Here is a 21,752-nt window from a genome sequence, read left to right as displayed (position 1 = left end):
AGGAGAATACAGAACGTGCCAAGTACTCTTATAAGCCTAGCCGACATCACTTGGTTTGTAAAAGAAAATTCTTTCCTTTTCATTTTCATAGCCTAGACTATTTTCATTGTTCAATCCATTCTCATTTGTTTTCCTTTTTATTCATCAGGCAACAAATGAGGGTGCCTTCTCTGTTTACAGTGCTGGTAGCCAAAGGGTTAGTACTTCATTTGAGTTCCATCAATAGTAATGACCAACCTTCTACTGGCTCATCTTAGATACAAGGCATTTTGCTCATACCTGAAAATGGGATAGAATCTAATTTCCATATTTTGGTTGTTAGTCTATAGATAATGCACTCTGACAAGAGTGAAAGGTGGGGAAGATGGTAACAAGTGAGCACAGAAAGTCTTTGGTTCTTCAGCAACAACTGACAACACAACCTCCACTAACTTGAATAGAAATTGTCCAGTCTAACTCCAAACAAATGGCTAGGAATAATAGCAAATGAAATAGTATTTGTGGACTTGACTCTGTTTGCAATTCAAAAAGCAGTGCCACATGCTAACCAGATTACCAAAAATGTTGTTAAAAATGTGTTTAAAAGCTTACAGAAGTGGAAAGAGAATGAATAAGAAGTAATAAGAGACAAAACAAGATACAGAACACGAGAAATGGGTTTGTGACAGTGTGAACAAATAGAAAAGAAGAATTGGATGGGGACATTATTATAAGAGTAGAGATACCAGTCTAAAAAAATCCATAGACACTGCATTTGGCCATAAATATAATTTTATCACTAATTATTGTAATATAATGCTTTACACTATGGAATGTGGCACAGTGAAAAGGGTAAAAGTTATGAATTCCAAAGCGAAATCTTGCATTGTAAGTCTTTCTTTATTTCAAGCTGTCCCAAAGATACATTTCTGTACACGTCTTGAGTTGAGAAAGGTGGCCAAGATTATGGCTTCTTAATGTGAAACAATTGAGTTTCTATTTTCCTGCTGAGAATTCATTTTGGCTGTTTTTTGTGTCTGCCAATTTTTTTTTCTCCTTTCCAAATTGCTTGTTCTGTAGAATGGTGTCAGAAGTAGACCTAATGAATAAAAAGACTTGGATCCAGAGAAAGATTGTACAGATCTACTTGTACTGTATGATTAACCTTAATCACCACATCAAGAGGCTCTGGGAGAGCTTTTGGAAGGTTCAGCAGCAAGTGCTTTTAATGTACAATATAATTATTTGTCAATTGTTTCACACCTTTTTCTTTCCTTTGGGATACTTGGTCATTTCTAAAAGCTGGATTAGTCCATTGAACCGATGGCTGGTACTGTAATTTATGTTTCGCTGAAATGAGTGTGACTTACCACCAAATGAATCTGGCTGATTCTCCATGTGAAATAATTGTTTTTGTGTGCCTGAAATCTGGAAATTGTTGGGAATCACAGGCATAAGCACATTATCCACATAGCCACAAGGTTCCAAAGAGATTGGGCTGTCGATGCTCCTGGAGCCGCTCAACGTCCCTTACATGCTTGGAAAGCAAGAGTTTTATTGGTTGCCTTGTGGTTACAGTTGCGAATTTTACTCCATTTCATACAAAGTACCTCCTTTTGTTTTCAGCCAATAAGCACTATCTTCTGCAATGCGGGCTGAGCACCAATCCCCTGCCCCAGCTCCCCGGCAAAAGAGATCCTGGATACCTCTTTTTTCTGACCCACCCCCTCCAACTACCCAGGCACACCATGTGCAGGTGATGGGTGTGAACTCGAGCACTCAGCAGACAGGCAGGAGTCAGACTATGGCATAGTCTCTCAGTGGGTTATCATCACCCCCATGTCCTTGACAGTGACCTGCTGACAGTGCGGACGCAGTTCCCTCCATCACCCTGGAGTGATGTTACACAGACCCTCGGAGGATGGAAGAGGGTGGTTGTGTGGGGAGGAGCCAAATGGTGAGGGGGAAGGGAGGGAGGAGGGAAGGCTGAGGGAGGGGGAGCAGGAGTGGCGTAGGGAGGAGACCGACGGACGAGGCCACGGCCTATGTGAGGAGGGTGAGGACCTCCTTGGCCCTCCGGGCTTGCTGGACCCTCTCCGCTGCCCCCTGTCCTCAATTTTCTGATGGTCCTGCGGGTCCTCCCTGGGCTTGTCCTCCAGCCCCTCCTGGTTTGGCACCTCCGAGGCATCCTCGTCATCCTCCTCCTCCTCTGAGGTGAGCACATGTTCCTCATCCCCAACCTCCAGCACACCACCCCGCTGTTGTGCCAGGTTGTGGAGGACACAGCAGACCACCACAAAGCGAGTGATCCTCCGGGTGGTGTACTGCAGGGCACCACCGAGCAGTCGAGGCATCGGAGACGCATTTTGAGCAGTCCACTGCACCTCTCCATGACAGCCCCTCTCAATGGATGGCCTTATTGTATCAGCTCTCCGTTTCGATCTCTGGACTCCGTACTCGTGTCATTAGCCAGATCTTAAGCGTGTACCCCTTATCTCCCAAGAGCAGCAGCCCATCCTGGAGTCGTTGTCAAAGAGGCCGGAGATGTCTGACTGCCCAGGAATTAGCTGTCGTGAACACTCCCTGGGAAGCATGCACACACGTGCACGATCTGTATGCGGTGTATGTTCAGGGAGTGGAATCCCTTCCTGTTAACGTAGTGAACTCCAGGATGGCCCTGTGAGCGCAAGACGACATGCGTGTAGTCTATCAGCCCCCTGCACCACGCGGCATCCCGGCAATGGCGAAGAATCCTGCTGCCCAGCCTTCCTGTTGGGCTTGCTCCATGTCAAAGTTGATGTAGTTTTCCGCCCGGGCAAGCAGGGCATCCGTGACCGATCCAATGCACCTGTGGGCTGTGGCCTGCGAGATGCCACACAGATCCCCGCTCGAACCCTGGAAGGATCTCGAGGCATAAAAGTTCACACTTCATCCATCATCTGTTCAAACGACCAGCAACGCCGGTACACCCTGGGTCCCTCGCTGGGTGATGGGCGGCTGGGGCTTCAGGGTGTGGGGTGGGTCCATGCACGTGGTCCACCGCCTTGAGCATCTGAAGATGCTGCTGCTGTTGTCTCCGGGGTCTGACCTCCCAGCCTATGAGCAGCATCACTAAGGCCTGTTCTGAGGGGTCAAAAGTACCGTCCATATCGTTTAATATCTGTAAGGAATTAGGTGTTAGACTGACAAACAGAAGTAGCTCCCACCCAGAGATCCTCAATTCCCCCATTGATCTCCTCCGCGCCTGGAACGCCCAGCGGGCGACGTGCTGGAGATGGAGGAACATGTGGCCACTGCAAGGAGAAGGCGAGAATGCTGAGGAGGTATCAGACTATGGCATAGGTTGAATAACACCAGTGCAAAACTCTCTGCTGGTTATCATCAGCCCCCTGTCCTCAACAGTGACCCTTTGACAGTGCCAGCACAGTCCTAGCACCCTGGATTGATGTAACAGAAACTCTGGGAGGGTGAGAAATGCAGGCAGAAGGGGTGGGGAGAGTAGCGGGCGAATATGAGGGCCTCCCCAGTTCCCTCATTGCCTGGGAACGAAGATGGCTACTCACCTCCCCGGGTCCTTGCAGCAGCCACTCTGCCAGCTTCACGTTTTTAGAAAGCTGTACTAATCAGCGCCCGCGTGACAACTCGCTGGGTAAGTGGTTAGATCACGGGTTAGATAGGGAGTCGCACCAATTAATTGTATGAGATTGGGCTTAAATGGTAATTATTGGTTTCTCGCTATGGCGGGTGCCTGATTTCGGCAAAGGAAGCGGGCCAGTTAATTAGAAATCCAATTGGCACCCGGCATGGTTCTCGTTTTTGGCCTTTCCCACGATCTAAGTCACGTTGCACCCTCGCTTAAGTACAATGCGGCCATTAAATTGCGCCCTATGAATTTTCTTTTATGTGACAAATATTTCAACCTTGGCTGTGTGTGTAAACCCATAGAAGGATGTGTTTTAAAGCACAGTTTTGGAGCAGTATGATAATCCTAGAATACATTCTCATTCTCACCATGCTTATTCTTTTCAAAGCACTCTTCCTTTGATGTGGGTGTGTCTCACAGAAGCAGTTCAAGACGAAATGACCTTGCGGTTTGTAAAGCAGCAATCTGTGTTGAGTGTTAACTGTCTCTATAATTGACTGCATGCAAATTTGTTGTGTGCAGTGTCAACACAGATTGAGAAGTGTTACCTACGCTTTGCTGACAAAAGAGAGCTTTTCATCTTGCGCATCAAGGCACTTTGCAAGAATACCAGTGTAAGTGGAAAACAAGAAGTTACACTATATATGACGAGTGCTGATTGGTTGGCAAGTGAATTCTGGTGGAGGTGTCATGGAGACTGCACCAGGTGATGGTGACTGACAGGTTAACTGCCAAGCATTGTTCGAAATTTTCTTTTTTTAAAAATAAATTAAGAGGCAATTTAGTGTGATCAATCCATCTACCCCGCACATCTTTGGGGTTTTGGGGACGAAATTTGTTCGAAATTTAAACCAGGCAGCTTGACCCTGATTGGTCAAGGAAATGCCCTGGAGAATAAATCACCAAATGGCTGTCACTTATTTTGTTTAGCTGAAACCAGCGCACTGTGTGTATATGATCTTTCTGTCTGCAGAAACAGGGCCTTGTATATAGCTTCCAATATATGTAAAAGCGGCACACTGCAAATCTGGTTGGAAATCTTAAAAATGGTTGTCATTTTAATTCTTAGTATACTGAGGGTTATTTAGCAATGTAGTTCAATCACCGAATCACATCTATTATTGACACTGTTTTAAATTTTGCAAGCACAGGCTGGTTGGGTAAAGTCTGTAAATTTCCTGTTGCGAACGCGGAACGGGCATGCTGTTTGATGCAATATGCCAGTCTTTGGGACAAATGGCCTTCATACCTAGCACCGTACTGGCACTAAAATTCATATACTATATTACTCTTGCAAAGTGTCCTATTTAGTGCAAGATGAAAAGATCTAACATGTCTCTTATTTACAGCCATATTCATGTTCTGTACTATCAAACAACTAATTACATACACTTGCTAATCAGTAAGAATCCTTAGAGTGACTTGTGCTGCAGGTTTTCAAAATTGCTGCATGAGTACTTTGTGTATTTGTGAACTTAATACTGTTTAATCAACTTTTAGTTTGCACGTGTCACTTTATTGCACTTTGTTTACTCGAAGAAACTTAAACTGTATCCGTTTTTCCTGTCTCTTCCTCCTACCTCCAAAACAAATAAGTAAATATAACTAAATCCAGATTCCATCAAAGATCAAACTACCTTTTTGAATTTCTAAGATCAGAGACCGTTTAGATAAAGGAACTCCGCAACTTCGGTTTTCTGATCAATGCTTTCTAATTATTTTAAATTATTTTGTGTACACAGGTCAGGAAATCCATGCTGGCCTACTGTCATTTACTTTCCTTAAAACTTAAATATTTTCCCTGTGAGTTTAATCACGAATACCATCATAAAGTTTTGCCATTTTTTGATATAGTAATCCAGATGAACCAGTGTTAGCATGTTTTAGGTCCTTAACCCAAATAACATTTCACTTGTGTCCTAAATGGGATCCAGTTATGACAATGTTATGAAACTTTTTCAAAACGAGACTTTGAAGAAAAAGGACATGAGGGTTATGTTTTGATGGGTTAGTGTGGGGTAAGCTTGCCTTGGGGACTTTGCTTGACTTTTAGGTTAGGTAATGGAAAGAATTATGATTCACTTTTTAAACTCAGTTTTGGTATTACCACATATGGATTGCAAAGACTTCCTAAATGTTATGGTGTATGAAAATACGTTTGTTTTTAATTGAATTAAACCAGGATACTTCAATGATGTAAATATTTAACTCTGTATGCTAGTTCACAATCTATTTGTTGCGCACAATGTGTCTTATACCCGTATGCAGTGGAGAAATGACTGCGAGTCGACTTTGTTTCAGATCAATAATCTTTATTCACACACACAATGTTAACGTCAATCAGTCTAAGTTTTACAACGGAACGTTAAAGTGTATTGCTAAACCTTGACTTAACTTTGAGTGACTGACAAGCACCCAAACAGATATTGGCCTTTATCCGTGAGTTGGTTTCTGTCGTCCTTGATGTTTGATCCTTGGCCTAGTCTGACACTCTGGCTCTGGTTTTCCTTCTACTGGTGGCATGATGGCCCTCTTCATGGTGGCCGGTGAAGATCACTGTTGTTGTGTTCCTGTTGCTGGCTGCTGCAGAGAGAGTTTCTAAGGTGGTACGGCATCTTTTAACCTTCCTGGATTTCGCGCCCTTTTGGGCGGTCTCTGGGTCATTGCCAATCGGTTGATCAGAGCTCGATCACCCTGGTTGATTGAGTCCAATCAGGGGCTGTCACACCGTTCTTGGGGTGTGCACTTTGCAGAAAAATCGATTCACTTCAGGAGTGATTGCATAAGAAATAGGGCTTGATTATTTTTACACACAAAACTTTATTAAATCAAAATGGAAACAATATTTAAACTTTTAAACTTCAAACCTAACAAGAACAGCATACATGTATCTTTTAACCCGAACGTACTATTGCCCATTAAACAGCACATAAAATGGACATACAGCTCTCAACTCTGCTTAGTCAGGCAGGCAACTATACTTACATTTATATAATATATTTCTGCTGCTAGAGTAACTCCTTCAGACCTCTTTTCGAAGCCGGTCTCTGTGGTAGCTTTTCATGACCTGTCCCAGTGTCTTTCCAAATCCTTCTGCCCCCACATGTTTGAACAGGATATTTTTCTTTCTGAGCTCTGCCCAACCCCTCAAACAATGATTCTGTCCTGGTGTCCAGACTTGAACTCATCATTGTTATCTGTCCACTCCCATTTTTTTACATAGAATTTACAATGCAGAAGGAGGCCATTCGGCCCATCGAGTCTGCACTGGCCCTTGGAAAGAGCACCCTACCCAAGGTCAACACCTCCACCCTACCCCCATAACCCAATAACCCCACCCAACACTAAGGACAATTTTGGACACTAAGGGCAATTTATCATGGCCAATCCACCTAACCTGCTCATCTTTGGACTGTGGGAGGAAACCGGAGCACCCGGAGGAAACCCACGCACACACTGGGAGGATGTGCAGACTCCGCACAGACAGTGACCCAAGCCGGAATCGAACCTGGGACCCTGGAGCTGTGAAGCAATTGTGCTATCCACAAGGCTACCGTGCTGCCTTACACAAAAAAACAAGGCCATGCTATTAATATGCAATTAACCTCCACAAGAAGCCATTATGGGCTAATAGCTGGTCAGATCAGAGTGTCCCAGAGGGCAATGGATCTTGAGTAAATCACCTCGGCTGAACATGGGTAACCTGTTTATTCCTGTTCGCGAGTTTAAATCTGAATGGGACAATGTAACTCGGGTCAGGTGTAGACGTATACCTCGAACTCTCTGCTCGCAGTTTTACCCTCGGTCTGTTTACCCCTAAATCGCCCACTCCATCTCCTATCCCAATTCCAGGTCCCATTTGTAACAACAGGACCTAAATAGGCGAGCAAAATGAACAGACAAGTCACAAATAGAATTTATTGCAGAGATGTGTGAGGTGAATCCTCAATGTAGAGGAAATGACTTGTTCAGGTCAGAATCATCAAAGTGGGACTCAGATAACCACTAGGTTGCGGGATGGGGAGATGGGAGGGGAGAATGGTATCACAGGAAAATCATGAGTTGATTGACTGATGTTTGTTTTAGCTTAGTTTCCCTTTCTTCAGTGTTATGGAGTTAGTCTGAGGAGCTGGGAATTTAAAGTTTTCAATTTATTTTTTGGATAATAGTTAAGGTAACCGTCCTATATTTAAATGACATCAGAAGAGAAGTAAGTAGCTGGTGAGTCTTGAAATTTTATTATAAGCCTTTATTATCGAATAGATGGAGAAATGGTAGGGCCGCTCCGTCCCCTGGAGTGCGTATCCGGTTCCACTTGGAAACTTCAGGATGCTCCAGTGTCTGGATCATGATGTGGGCAGGAGGTTTGGTCAGCTGCAGCAACTGTAGCTCGGTGTTTCAGAATGTGAGCTGGTCTCACTGCAGCATGTTCACAAGGCTGAGGGCTCTGTGAATCGTATGTTTATAGACGCTATCCCACAGCTTAAGGGTATACAGGGAGAGAAGGAATAAGTGACTGCCAGCTTAAGGGTGTGCAGGGAGATAAGGACTGCCAGAAGTCAAAAGAAGAAGGCAATAAGAAAAGGTCTAAATTAGGGTTACCATGCAGATATGTGAATATGCCGAGTGGGTAAATACGTTTGGTCAGTTTCAAACAGCCACATGGAAGTATATTGTAATCATAGAGCTGGTTGAAAGAAGAGCAGGACTGGTATCAAATATTTCTGGATCGGTGTTCAGGACAATTTGGAAGGAAGGGGAGGAGGTGGATGACTGTATTGATTAAGGTGAAGATTGAAGTGCTGGAGCGGATTTCGTCAAAATGAAAGGACAAAATGTATTTGGCCAGAGCTAAGGAAGCACAGAGTGTAATTAAATGGCTCGGTGACGTCCATGGGCACCAACTAGAGGGAAAATGTAGAGAAACAAATTTTTAAGGAAATCACAGAGACGTGCAAGAATTATAGAGTCTTTGTTTTAAGGGGGGAACTTTTGGTTATCCTAATATAGACTGGGATAGTAGTAGTGTAAAGGGCAGAGAGCAACAACAGTTCATACTGGGTGTTCTGGAGAATTTTCTCCAGCAATAAGCAATGCTTATTTTCTCATTGGTCTGAAAACAAACTGATGTAGAAAATTCTCCAGAACATACACTATCAGCTCATCTTGGCTTTTGGGAGTGAGGTGGGCCAAGTGGATCAGATATCATTGGGGGAACATTTCGGTGACAGTAACCATGTATCATCAGGCTTGGATTGGGTGTGCAAAAAGGACAAACATCAATCTAGGGTAAAAATAATGAAGTGGAGTTGCCGGCGTTGGACTGGGGTGAGCACAGTAAGAAGTCTTACAACACCAGGTTAAAGTCCAACAGGTTTGTTTCAAACACTAGCTTTCGGAGCACTGCTCCTTCACCTGAGGAAGGAGCAGTGCTCCAAAAGCTAGTGTTTGAAACAAACCTGTTGGACTTTAACCTGGTGTTGTGAGACTTCTTACCAAGAATAATGAACTGAGGGAAAGCCAACTTCAGTGGCGTGAGAATGGATGCGGCCCACGTATATTAGAATCTAATATCTTCAGGTAAAACTGTGACTGAACAATGGGCTAGTTTGGGTGTAGTCAAGGTATATTCCCATGAAGGGGAAAGGTGGGGGAAACAAATTCCGAGCTTCCTGGGTGATAAAAGAGATGGAGATTAAGATGAGCCAGAAAAAATGCCATGTGCCATATGAGTGACCTATCATTTCCTGTTTTCTGTTTCCCTCTTTTTTGAATAAAGCAGTTACATTTGCTATCTCACAGCTTAATGCAACCTTGAGAATTTTGGAAAATAAAGACAAATGCATCAACTGTCTCGTTAAACACTTCTTTCAAGACCTTCAGAATTGTGGGCCACTTTTATGGAAATTCAATTTGAAAAGACAAGTCAAGGAATTTTTAGATAATTTTCCCTGAACAAACAGACTGATTATTAGCTTATCTTATTTATATTTATCAGCGTTTTTTTTCCACATGAGATTTAACAATGTTTTGAATTGAAATATGACAAATATGTAAGTTGACATGAAACATATTTGAAAGTAGAGATGGCTTTTTGTAATGCTGTATTTATACAGTAGGTTATTCACCTAGAAGTGTACACAACCTGATCATCAAATTTCAGGGACTGTCAGAATGGAATCCGTGTCCTTGTGGTCAAAAAATTACTACCATTTTACATTTTTGTCATATTGCAGCGAGGAGGAGAGAGGAAAGAGTCCAAATGCACATCTTTATAGTTTCAATCTTAATTTATTTCCAGATCTGTCTATATCCTGTTCTTCATTTTTTCTTCTTATTTCCTTGTCTGTGCATTCGTAGATGACATCTCGTGCAAAGGATAAATCAGCTCATCTTGAGAAAACCTCCCGAGTTGTATGTAAACTATGTGTTGTCACTTGGTTTTAAAATTTAATCTGTACAAAATGAGTTATGGTACATTGTATATATATATCCTTCACCTTGGTTATTATGAAAATCCTTTGCTTCAGGATTGAAAGCTGAATTACCTGTGTTAGAATTTCGAGGACTTCCGGTGGCGGCCATGGATTGAGGGGTCGCACATTTGCTGGCTCCTGTTTGGGGTGGAATTGTTTGGTCCTTGTTACCTGTTCACAGGCTTGTTTGATGGCTCTCAGCCCTATCAAATGTTCACGGGAGTGTTTGCTGGCTCTCAGCCCTATCAAACAAGGAGTGCAACTGTAAAGAGGCAACAGTCAGACCAGGAGCTTGCGAGGAGTGCGATAGATGGAATAATGGTGGAGAACTGTGTGGCATTGTTGCCTGCTCAGTGGTCCACTATACATTTTGTGGATTTTTTGACAGTCAAATTTCGGCAGCAAAGGCAGGAGGCCTCCGAAGACCTGGCTAAGGTGGCAGACCTGATTCGGGCAGCCATTGAGAGAGTGGAGCAGAGTTTGGAGGCACATAGTGCATCCCTCCAAAATGTGGAAGAGTTGATGGTGGACCATGAGGACCGGTTGGCCTCGTTGGAGGCAGAGGTTATGCTGGTGGCGGAGGGCCAAAGGAAGCTGCGGAAGAAGATGGATGATTTGGGGAATCGGTTGAAGAGTCAGAATCTCTGGATAGGGAATGTGTTTCGGATCTACCAGGATCTGGGTGCGGAGCTGGCAAAGTGCCGGGCTGGGTTTAAGAGGGTTAAAGCGGTCCTGTTCAAGAAAGGAGTGAAGTTTGAGGTGCTATGCCCAGTCCGGTTGTAGGCCACGTACAGGGCCAGGACTTCTACAGGGACACGCCGGAGGAAAGGAGCAGATTTCTGCGAGACCATAGACTTAGGAACTTGTAAGAACTTTGGACTATGTAGATACAAGTGGCAGGGGAGTGTTGGCGTTCTTCTGTTGGGTTTGAATGTTGTATCATGTTGCATATTATGTGGGTTTTGGGTATAAGTGGGAAGATGGAGAACCGGGTGTAAGGGATTAGGGGGGGTTTGGGGGAAGGCAGTTGCTTCGGGTAGGGGGCACCATGCTGTTGGATCAGCTAGTTAATGGGAGTTAAGTGGGGGATAGAACTGTTGCGGGGAGTGGGGGCTGGTTTTTGTTTTTTATTTCTTGTTCTTTATTGGAGATGGTCTGGGGGGCGTGGGGAAGGGGATTGCTTACATTGGTGGATTTGGTGTAGTGCAGCTGCTTAGGTTTTGATGGCAGCGGACATCTCTGGGAGGCCTGAGGGGGCGTGGGGCATGGACCAGGGGAAGCTGGTTAAAGCGGAGATATGGCTGATCCGAGGGGGGGGGGGGGATCGCTTGAAGGTGGTTGATGAGACCAGGCTGTGTAAGGGATGGTTGGAACAAGTGTTTATTTGGGGCTGGGTATGAAGACAAGGTGGGTGGCAGTGTTGGTTAATAAGACTATGTCCTTTGAGGTAGGGACCATAATGGCGGACCCTGGGGGTAGATTTGTGATGGTGAGCAGGAGATGATGCTGCTGAATATTGATACCCAAAATTGGGAAGATGTGGGGTTTGCGGCAAGTCCTGGCAAAGATACCGGGCTTGGACACTCTCCAACTGACCATGGGGGTGTGAATTTTAATACGATGTTGGATCCGAGGCTGGCCACGTCTTGCCCCAGGTCTATGAGGGTGTTGCCAATGGCGAAGGAGTTGCTGGAGTTTAAGGAGCGACTGGTAGTGGCGGATCCATGGTGGTTTGGGAGGCCGAGGGCGAAGGAATTTGTGTTTGTTTCGTATGTCAACAGGGGGTTCTCCGGATTGATTTTTTTTGTCCTGGACAAGGCGCTGCTGGCGGGGTTGGTTGGGACCGAGTATTTGGCGATCGTGATGTCAGACCACATGCCACACTGGGTGGATTTGTGGGTAGACAGGGTGATCTCTCAGAGACCACAGTGGAGGTTGGATGTGGGGTTATTGGCCGATAAGGAGGTCTGTGAGAAGATGCTGGTGGCTATCTGAACTATGTGGAGCATAATAAGATAGAGAAGGCGGCTACGTTGTGGGATACATTGAAGGCAGTCGTTAGAGTGGTGATTAATTTAACTAGGGCGTTTAAGGAGAGGGCGGAGCAGATGGAGACACTGAGGCTGGTGGAAACCATTCTAGCGGTGGCACCTGGTAATGGGGAGGACCAGACTGGATTTGTGAAGGGGCGGCAGCTATCAGCCATTGTTCAGAGGTTATTGAATGTGATAATGATGCCTTTGATGGGTGGGAGGTGGAGGTGGTTGTGTCTATGGATGCGGAGAAGGCGTTCAACTGTGTGGAGTGGCCGTACTTATTCGAGGTGTTGGGGTGGTTCAGGTTCAGACAGGGGTTTGTCGACTGGGTGAGATTATTGTTTAGAACTCCTAAGGCGAGTGTGCGGAGCAATAGTGTCAATTCTGAGTATTTTGGGTTGCATCGAGTGACAGGCAGGGTATCCGCTCTATCCTTTGCTCTTTGCCCTCGCAATTGAACCATTGGCAATGGCACTTATGGCTTTGAGGGCTGGTGGGGCATTGAGGAGGTGGGGGAGGATTAAGCTCCTAGTCTCTTTGTACGCTATTGTTGTATGTTGCAAACCTGGTTGAAAGTTTTGACAGGATTATGGGGATCGTGGGAGAGTTCAGTCTTTATTTGGGTGTAAGCTCAATATGCGGAAAAGTGAGGTATTCCTGATCAACGCTTGGGGACAGTGGGTGAGTTTAAGGAGGTTGCCATTTCGGTTGGCAGGGGCTGGGCTTCGGTATCTTGGGATACATGTGGCACCGATCTGGGCCCAAGTGCACAATTTGAATCTGGCAAAACTGGTGGAGGAAATGAAGGAGGACTTTAGGAGGTGGGATGTGTGACTTTGTCGTTGGCTGAAAGGATCCAGACGGTAAAGATGACGGTGCTCCCGAAGTTTTATTTGTATTTCAGAACCTCCTGAATTTCGTGCCCAAGTCTTTTTTTAAAATAAATTTAGAGTACCCAATTTTCTTCCAATTAAGGGGCAATTTAGAATGAGCAATTGCAGCACTGTAGGATGGAGGGCATGTCCCTGTGGGTGCCAATTTGTGGCAACCACAGGTTTGTTCCGGCGGGGCTGGATGCAAGGTTTTGGGGTTGGGGATAGAGTATTTTTGGGTGCTGTTTGTGGAGGGTAGGTTTGTGGAATTGGAGGAGCTTGAAGAGGTGTGCTTGCTGCCGAAGGGGGATGGGCTTAGGTACATGCAGGTGAGGGACTTTTTGAATAAGGGGTCGTGTTCATTCCCGTGGCTGCCACCTCCAGCGCTACAGGATAAACATTTGTCCGAGGATGGGATAGGCAAGGACAAGGTGTCGGACATATATGGGGAGCTGATGGGGAGGGAGGGCGCCCCAATGGAGGAGGTCTGGCACAAGCGGGAGGAGGAGTTGGGAGGGGGCGATGCAAGCCGGGTGTGGAATGAGACATGAGGAGTATGAACTCATCTTCATCGTGTGCAGGATTGAGTCTTACACAATTGTTTGCTCATTTTTGTTCTGTATATATTTGAAAATACCTCCAATCAAAAAATTTTAAATCTGCTAGAATTTCCATTTTGATATTTCATAAGGAAATTTACTTGGTAAAGCTATGAATGTAGTTAAAAATCATGCATCGCCCAAACATTGGTCTCCGGCAATCATGATATAAGAATTAAATCTTTCAGAATTTTTCTGTTATGCTCGTGATGTTTAATGAGTAAAGTTTGTAACATATGGGTGTTGTACTATAGGATTGTTAATATGCTTTAATTTATCTTTCACTACCAGAGTTCAATTCACAATGATGCTTATGCAGTCAGGAAGAAGCTCTCTACTTCCAATGATGGTTCCTTGGTTAGTTGATTAATGTGTTGCTTATTAAGATAAATGTCCGGACTTTTCTGTAAAGCTATCAGGTCCAGATCTTAAGAATTGTCTTGTATAGATTTTGAAACAACAAATACTGTTCCCATAAATTTTACTAATGGTATTTGTGACATAGTTGTGTTTCAAGCATGTTTTGACTTGATTTTATAATTTGGGAAATATTGTTTATATTCATTCATTCTTTCTATGATTTGCTTTTCACAGAGTGGAATGTACAACAGTCAAAGAAAATACAGCACCTTAAATAGCGCTAAATCCTTCTCCAGTTATTCTCGGGTCTGTCTGATTTTTTTTACTTCAATAAAATATCTTGCGTTCAGCTTGACTTGGGTCCTGGGACACTAGTTTTCAACATCTTCACCTATTTTAAATTCTGAAATTGATTCCCAATTCGGGGATACATGCACCTATTTTCACAAACCATTAATCTTGATTTTATATATTGGTTATATTTCCTGTAATGAACAGAACCTAAGAAAAATTGTGAACCTGCGTTCATCATGTCATGACTTCTTTTGCTTTCATGAAATGATATACTAATATATGTTTTAAAATATATATATTTTTAAATTTCCAATTAAGGGGCAATTTTTAGCGTGACCATTTCACCTACTCAGCACATCTTTGGATTGTGGGGTGAGACCCACGCAGACATGGGGATAATGTGCAAACTACACTCGGCCAATGACCTGGGGCCGGGATCGAACCCGGGTCATCGGCGCCCTGAGGCAGCAGTGCTAAGCACTGAGACACCCTGCCGCACCGTTTTAACATAATTTAAGTTGTCCAGAGATTCACTACTTAATGTTAATTTGTAGACAGTAAATATATAATTTGCACTATCAGTTTCGTAAAAGCACTTGAGGAAAGCATAAAGACATCGCTGATTTCCATATTGTGTGAAGTTTCTGAACAGGCCACTTTTCCAGATAGCAACAAATTGTCATTTCCTTAGTGCAGTATTCAAAGGATATGCTGTAAGACTATGTTATGTTTATAACTTTTTGTGACATCCTTTAACTAGAAAGTGCCTTCAAATCTGGTCAATCAACTTACTACAACTGTTAACGCTCAAATTACACAACTACATAATTTGTCATCATTTCAGGACTCTGACAAAGCACTTGTTTAAAAATATGTTGCATGAATATTGTGTGATAGTAGAAAGGACATTGCTAATTTCTGGCTATTTTTCAAAACAATTCCAAGTCCATTAGACCTTCAGTTTGAAATCTCAACATTTTCAGCACATGACTTATTTCAACTAAATCGATCTGCCACAAGTTGGAAGTTACAGCATTTTTATCAGTTACCAAGAAATGTGTCAACTGTTTCCAAGTTCACTATTGAAAACTTGCCTGTCCTGTGCTTGCTTCTCCTTTTGCTTTGTTAACTGTTGCCCAACAGCCTAACTGGTCTCCATGGTACATTCCCATGCACCTGCTTGCTAGCAGGCTTTATTAACAAAATAAATTATCACCTAGACGGTTGGCACCTGCCCCCTGACGTGCGTTCAGTTCAAACGGCCGGCGGCGCGCAGGGCGACCGTTAGACTCATTCAATCAAGATGGTGGCGGGAAGGGGATGGGCACTGGATTGGGAATGGTGGACACTGGATTGGGAATGGTGGACACTGGATTGGGGTGGTGGACACTGGATTGGCATAATGGACACTGGTTTGGGAATGGTGAGCACTGGATGGGGATGATGGGCACTGGATTGGGGATGATGAGCATTGGGTGGGGATGATGGGCACTGGATTGGGGATGGTTGGCGCTGGATTGGGGATGATGGGGTGGCATGATGGCACAGTGGTTAGCACTGCTGCCTCACTGCTTCAGGGTCCCAGTTTCAATTCTGGCCTGGGGTTACTGTCTGTATGGAATTTGCACTTTCTCCCTATGTCTGCGTGGGTTTCCTCCGGGTGCTCTGGTTTCCTCCCACTGTCCAAAGATGTGCAGGTTGGGTGGATTGGCCATGCTAAATTGCCCTTTGTGTCCAAAAGGCTAGGTTGGGTTACGGGGGTAGGGTGGAGGTGTAGGCTTAAGTAGAATGCTCTTTCCAAGGCTGGTGCAGACTTGATGGGTCGAATGGCCGCCTTCTGCACTGTAAATTCTATGATTCTATTCCAGGAGTGAGTTCTCCACTGGCATCTTAGAGTCTGCCCACATAGAATCCCTTGTGCAGAAGGAGGCCATTCTGCCCATCATATATTCACCGGCCCTTGGAAAGAGCACCCTACTTAAGCCCATGCCTCCACCCTATCCCATTAACCCAGTAACTCTACCTAACCTTTTTGACACTAAGGGACAATTTAGCATAGCCAATCTACCTAACTTGCACATCTTTGGCATGGAACTGTTGTCCTTCAAACGATACACATGATGACTAATTACTTAATGTTTCCAGTCGTTCTGACTAATGAGCCACAGATGAGAATATAGGTTTCTGTTGCATCCGATTAAAATAACATTTTCAGTTGTGAGATCCCCCCACCGACTTAATTGGCTTCAATACGCATTTTTGAGTGCTTACGACCTGTTGTCTTTTGTCAGTGAGAATACTTTTCCTTTTAAATCGCAAAAAGGGGAAAATGATAAAAAGAAATCCTAAAATATGATTCTGTTTACTTGAGTAAACTCTAATTCAAATATTATGAGTGGCTGCAGAATCACAATCTACACTAATGGGGTAGGGCAGGGATGTGGGCCTAGGTAGGATGCTCTTTGGAGGGTCAGTGCAGACTCGATTGGCTGAATGACCTTCTGCATTGTCGGAATTTCTGATTCTACAAACTGTAATTTTTCACTTCTGATAAATGTGTGAATGATGTTATTTCATAACTCGGAATTCACTAATTTATTTGGATTCCTTATTTCTTCATTTCCAATACAGCCAGCCTCTCTCTATAGTGCTCCATTTACATCAGCCGAGAATTACAGGGTTTGTATGAAATGGTTTACAATTAATTTGTCTTATCACAGTCAAATTCCTGCAAAAATGTGTTTCCTGTGAATAAATACATCTTTCCTTCTTTAGGCATCTTCTAATTTAGGCACTGGTCTAATTCGAAGCCAAAGTTTGGTTGGTATACAGTAACTGCATGGGCTGTGGATAGAAGGTTGAAGCATTGTAGTTGCTGATAGCAGTAATAGCTTATCTGCAACCAAAAATTAGTTTGGCCGTATAATCTCTTCAAACTGTATTTTTTTTTAAAGAAAGTCAGGATATGGCAATAACACTATGAAAATATTTTCTTTAATAACCAGCAATAATTGCATTTTTAATGCCATGCTTATTGCAAGTGAGCATATCACATGCTATGTTAATGTTTTATTGCATCTTATAGACCAAATAAATGTAGTAAGGCAAAGCTCAGATAAATTTTAACCAAAAAGCTTTTGGATGACATTAAATTTGTAACAATGCCTCTATTTAAAGTGATTTAGACTATAAAGGAAATACAAATCATAGATAAAAATGCTGGAAAGCTCAGTAGGTCAGGTAGTGTCTGTGGAGAGAGAAACCATTAATGTTTCAGGCTGGTGACCTTTCATCGGAAAGTCACGCAATTTGAGCATGCAATGCTTTGTATGGCATTTGCAAAGAAGAAATAACATTCAACTAGTGGAAATTAATTTTGCTGTGTTTTACCTTTTAAAGTAGTCAGAAAACAGCATCCCTGCACTGCAAATTTACATGTGATGTTAAACTTGTCGAAGATTTTAGTAGAAGCTCCTTCATGAGCCCACTTCTCATGCTATTCTTAAAAAACGTGCGAACAATTTGAAGACTGAACCCTCAAATTATTATCTAGAGATATCTAAGTGCAAATATAGTTCATTGAACCTTAATGGGCTTATACAGAGGCGTAGGAGCTTAGGAGGCTTAGGGGTGATCTTATAGAGGTCTATAAAATAATGAGGGGCATAGATAAGGTAGATAGTCAACATCTTTTCCCAAAGGTAGGGGAGTCTAAAACTAGAGGGCATAGGTTTAAGGTGAGAGGGGAGAGATTCAGAAGGGCCCAGAGGGGCAATTTCTTCACTCAGAGGGTAGTGAGTGTCTGGAATGGGCTGCCAGAGGTGGTAGTGGAGGCGGGTACAATTGTGTCTTTCAAAAAGCATTTAGATAGTTACATGGGTAAGATGGGTATAGAGGGTTATGGGCCAAGTGCGGGCAACTGGGACTAGCTTAATGGTAAAAACTGGGCGGCATGGACTGGTTGGGCCGAAGGGCCTGTTTCCATGCTGTAAACTTCTATGATTCTATGAAATTGATGCACAGCTGTAGGATCCACGCTCAGTGGCTTCAAGTAAATATGGGACCGCCAGCAAGGGCTCCATGTCCCATAACAGAAAAATTGTTACAACTGATGAATGCAAATATTCCAGTGTTTAGAAATATTGTCAGAATTCCCACGGTAGAGTTTGCCTTTTAATGGAAGGGTTGCGGTGTGATGAAGATTGGGGGCAGAATGGTAAATGTTGTTGGTGCCCAAATTTCCAAGAATTATTACCTGGTTCTGGGTTTATAAAAGAGACTGCACTATTGGACTGCTGTTGAGTATTGAAACATATCACATTTGTTAAAATTTCAAATACATTTGAATACCTCCCTTGGACTGAATTCCGATGAATATTAACAAGGCTTTCATGATCTCAGGGCATCCAGACATGTTTGAAAGTCAGTTAAGCACTTTTGTTGCAGCCAATGTTAGCACCGTAAGCTCCCAAAAACAAAAATGAAATAAGTGACTGGACCATCTGTTTTAGGTGTTGGTTGTAGGATAAATGCGGACCAGAATACCAGGAAAACTCCCCAGTTTTTCGAATAATGCTGTGTAATCTTTAATGTGCAACTGAGGGCTAGTGGATCATTTCATCTGAAAGTTGGCACCTCCAATAGTGGCATGTTCTTCAGTACTGTACTGAAGTAGAAGTCAAGATTTTACACTTAAATCTGGTGTGCGACATGAAGTCACTCCTTTATTTCTCAAGAGACAACAGTGAACTAGGGTTAATTTGAAACAAAAAGGCACCAAGTGGCTGTCAAAGCAAACAGCACAATCTAATTTAAAGTTAAGTACTGACTCTGCTGCCGGAGGGACGGTGGCCTGAATTTTTATTCTAGGGTCAGGGCCCTCGCATTGGATGCATTTTTGGGTCTTGACTTTACCTTTGTGGTTTAACTAAATGACAGTATCTCTGGCAGTGAAATACTGGAATGTCAGCCTAGATATTGTGCTCAAGTGGTTGGAGCAGAACTTGAACCCACAGTCTCCTGACTTCAAGGATGAGTGGTAGCATGGAGCCATTACTGCTGCCTCGTGGACCAATTGAAGTCCAAAAGCGACCAGTTTTTTTTCGACAATGGAAAATACATTTACTGAACCGTTGCCCCATATTTATACTCGGGTAAAATTAGCAGCATATAAAACTGACTTTAATAGTGAAGCAAAATTTGCAATGTTTGTTTATTTCTTTGTCCACCGATATAGAACAAAATATAAACCATTTTTGTAATGCAGTTAATATTTTTATGAAACTCTAATTTTGGATAGTTGTGACCCTTTTTCAGAATGTGTACAGGTTCTCAGCCAGTTATGCTGAAATGCTTGAGACGTTTAGATCGTATAACTTTGTTTACTTTTATGCAGACAGAGCTTAATAATCATGGTGTTGTTGATCTGTTTAGCCGAATAAAAGCCAAGATCAGTTAATTTATCTAACAGCATTTAATTCATACTTTATATTTGTAGGTGTCATTGTATGATGAGAAACTTTACAGTCACAATCGGAGAAATAGCTCAAGAACTGTAAGTTCCCTGCAAAGTGTATGACACCTTTAAGAGAACAGGTTTTTGATTACTAGACAGCATCATTATGCTTGTTAACATCCTGGGTTTTTCTCCAGCCATCTGAATACAGCTATTCATCACGAGCAAGCTCAGTGCACACTAGCCCAATGGTAAGAATAGTATTGCAGCATTTTGAATGATTCAAATTTATGAATTAAGTTATTGTTGATTGAACTAAAGGTGCAAGGCCTGAAGTGCCACAATAAAAATCTTTACTGCATGTGCATTAAAAGTGTAAACACAGTTGTTATTTTATAAATCTGATAAAATGCAAATTTGTTACCAGTGCTAAGGGACTTAGCTGAGCTAACCTACTGTATAGCATTACTTCGTCAGATGAAAACCCATACCCAGCCATTGCAATAACAGTTTAACAACTGCACATTAAATACTTGGCGTGAACTCATTTAACACTTGATATGTACCAGGCAATACTAGAAAACTAAACACCAAGGAGAGGCTGAGTACATTACAGTGGAAGCAAATGGTTTCTGTCACGCTATAATGTAATGCGAGCTGCTTTACCAGATGCCTTTTTATAATAAGTGACCACTTAGCTGGTTTTTTGCTTTGCGCAACATCTATTATCATGAAATTTGGGGAGAACTGAATTGCGATTTGGTGGGTTCACTGAGCCACTCGGCAAGTTGGGACCCCTGGCCTATCAAAGAATTGAATGACTGAGTAGACGTGGAGCTGTTCACAGAGTAAGCCCCAATGTAGCACTGCTTCTGCAGATGTACTCCCAAGTACATACCGACTGACTAAATCTGTATTGCAGTGGCTTTCCCAGTGACCCACCCATTCTCTCCACTCTTTTGCCTGACGTCCGCTCGCCTCCCTCTGGCTCCCAATCTCTCCTTTGTCTTCCTTTGAGGAGTGGGGGGGATGATGGTAGATTTTAGTGTGGGGGTAGGGGAGGGAACAGTACCTGAGAAATAATTGACAATATCAGCTAACTTGAGGTCAGGAAAGGAAGATGAGTGGTTGGCAGTTGTTGGTAATGTAGTGAAGGGATATGTTAAGCTTGGAGCAGACATGTGGTGAGTTGGAGAAACAAGTGAAAGATTTACTTTCAGGTTAAGGTGGGAGGAACCTTGGTGAGTGAGGGAAAGAGGGAGAAGTAGGGAAAGAGGGAGAAATAGGGAAATCATCTACATAGATGGTCTTGACCTGAGTGCCAAAGAATTTGAATTATTTTGTCCTTGTTCAAGTTGAGGATGGAGGAGAGAAGGGAGAAAGGTTTAAGAAGTTGTCTTATAGCAGCAAAGTTGGGAAATAATTTGTCACAGGTTGATCCTGGAATAATGAGCAGCTTTGGCAGAGGAGGGTAGGATCTGGTAATGCTTTTATGTGGTCCAGCCAGGTCTGTCAGTAAATGGCTAAACCAGTTGCCCACCATAAATGTTCAAGTCTGCCAATCCCTTAGACCTAATGAAGTGGAGCTGATGGCCGAGCTCGGGAAGCAACCAGGGTGTGAGAGTTATGGTTTAGTGGGAATAAGAAATCAAAGATTCTGCATTTGAGCAGATCAGTTGTTGCAGAAATATTGTAATAAACAGGATTAAAGGCAGTTGGGTTTTTGTTAAAGTAGTTGTAACTGACTTGGGAGAGTTTCTTCCAGGAGTGGACACAGAAGGAAGTAATACTAGGAGGTGATCAGAGATTACTTTGTGATGTATATCAGGGGAGTAAATGGGCCACATGAGTTGGCCGGGCCAGGATGGTGGCCTTCAACATATATAGGGACTTTATATGGAACAAGAGATTAAGGAAGGACAGGTGGACAATGAATTTAGGGAAGAGGACACGATTAGATGGAGATTGAAATGGCTGAGAACAAGAAGTTATTTGATACAGAAGATAGGGAAGATACAGAAGTAGAGAAGAATAGTGG

The 21,752-nt window shown here is 43.2% G+C and overlaps 1 protein-coding gene across 34 annotated transcripts in view; it reads left to right on the top strand.

The window, feature by feature from the left end:
- Positions 1 to 21,752, top strand: part of lrrfip2 (leucine rich repeat (in FLII) interacting protein 2) — a 299,977-nt gene that overhangs the window by 116,606 nt on the left and 161,619 nt on the right. For 15 of the 34 annotated variants that reach the window (XM_072467326.1, XM_072467357.1, XM_072467358.1 and 12 more), the window contains 10 exons: positions 3 to 53; positions 149 to 196; positions 4,011 to 4,070; positions 9,983 to 10,036; positions 13,897 to 13,962; positions 14,200 to 14,271; positions 16,891 to 16,938; positions 17,035 to 17,079; positions 19,757 to 19,813; positions 19,912 to 19,965. The exons of 6 other annotated variants lie outside the window; for them this stretch is intronic. In XM_072467326.1, the coding sequence (XP_072323427.1) occupies positions 3 to 53; positions 149 to 196; positions 4,011 to 4,070; positions 9,983 to 10,036; positions 13,897 to 13,962; positions 14,200 to 14,271; positions 16,891 to 16,938; positions 17,035 to 17,079; positions 19,757 to 19,813; positions 19,912 to 19,965 (555 nt within the window). The remainder of the gene's footprint in view (positions 1 to 2; positions 54 to 148; positions 197 to 4,010; positions 4,071 to 9,982; positions 10,037 to 13,896; positions 13,963 to 14,199; positions 14,272 to 16,890; positions 16,939 to 17,034; positions 17,080 to 19,756; positions 19,814 to 19,911; positions 19,966 to 21,752) is intronic. 13 more of the 34 variants (XM_072467347.1, XM_072467341.1, XM_072467329.1 and 10 more) reach the window with 8 other exon arrangements.

Source organism: Scyliorhinus torazame, chromosome 11, assembly GCF_047496885.1.
Source record: "Scyliorhinus torazame isolate Kashiwa2021f chromosome 11, sScyTor2.1, whole genome shotgun sequence".
NCBI lineage: Eukaryota > Metazoa > Chordata > Chondrichthyes > Carcharhiniformes > Scyliorhinidae > Scyliorhinus > Scyliorhinus torazame.
This window is presented reverse-complemented; position numbering and strand designations above follow the sequence as displayed.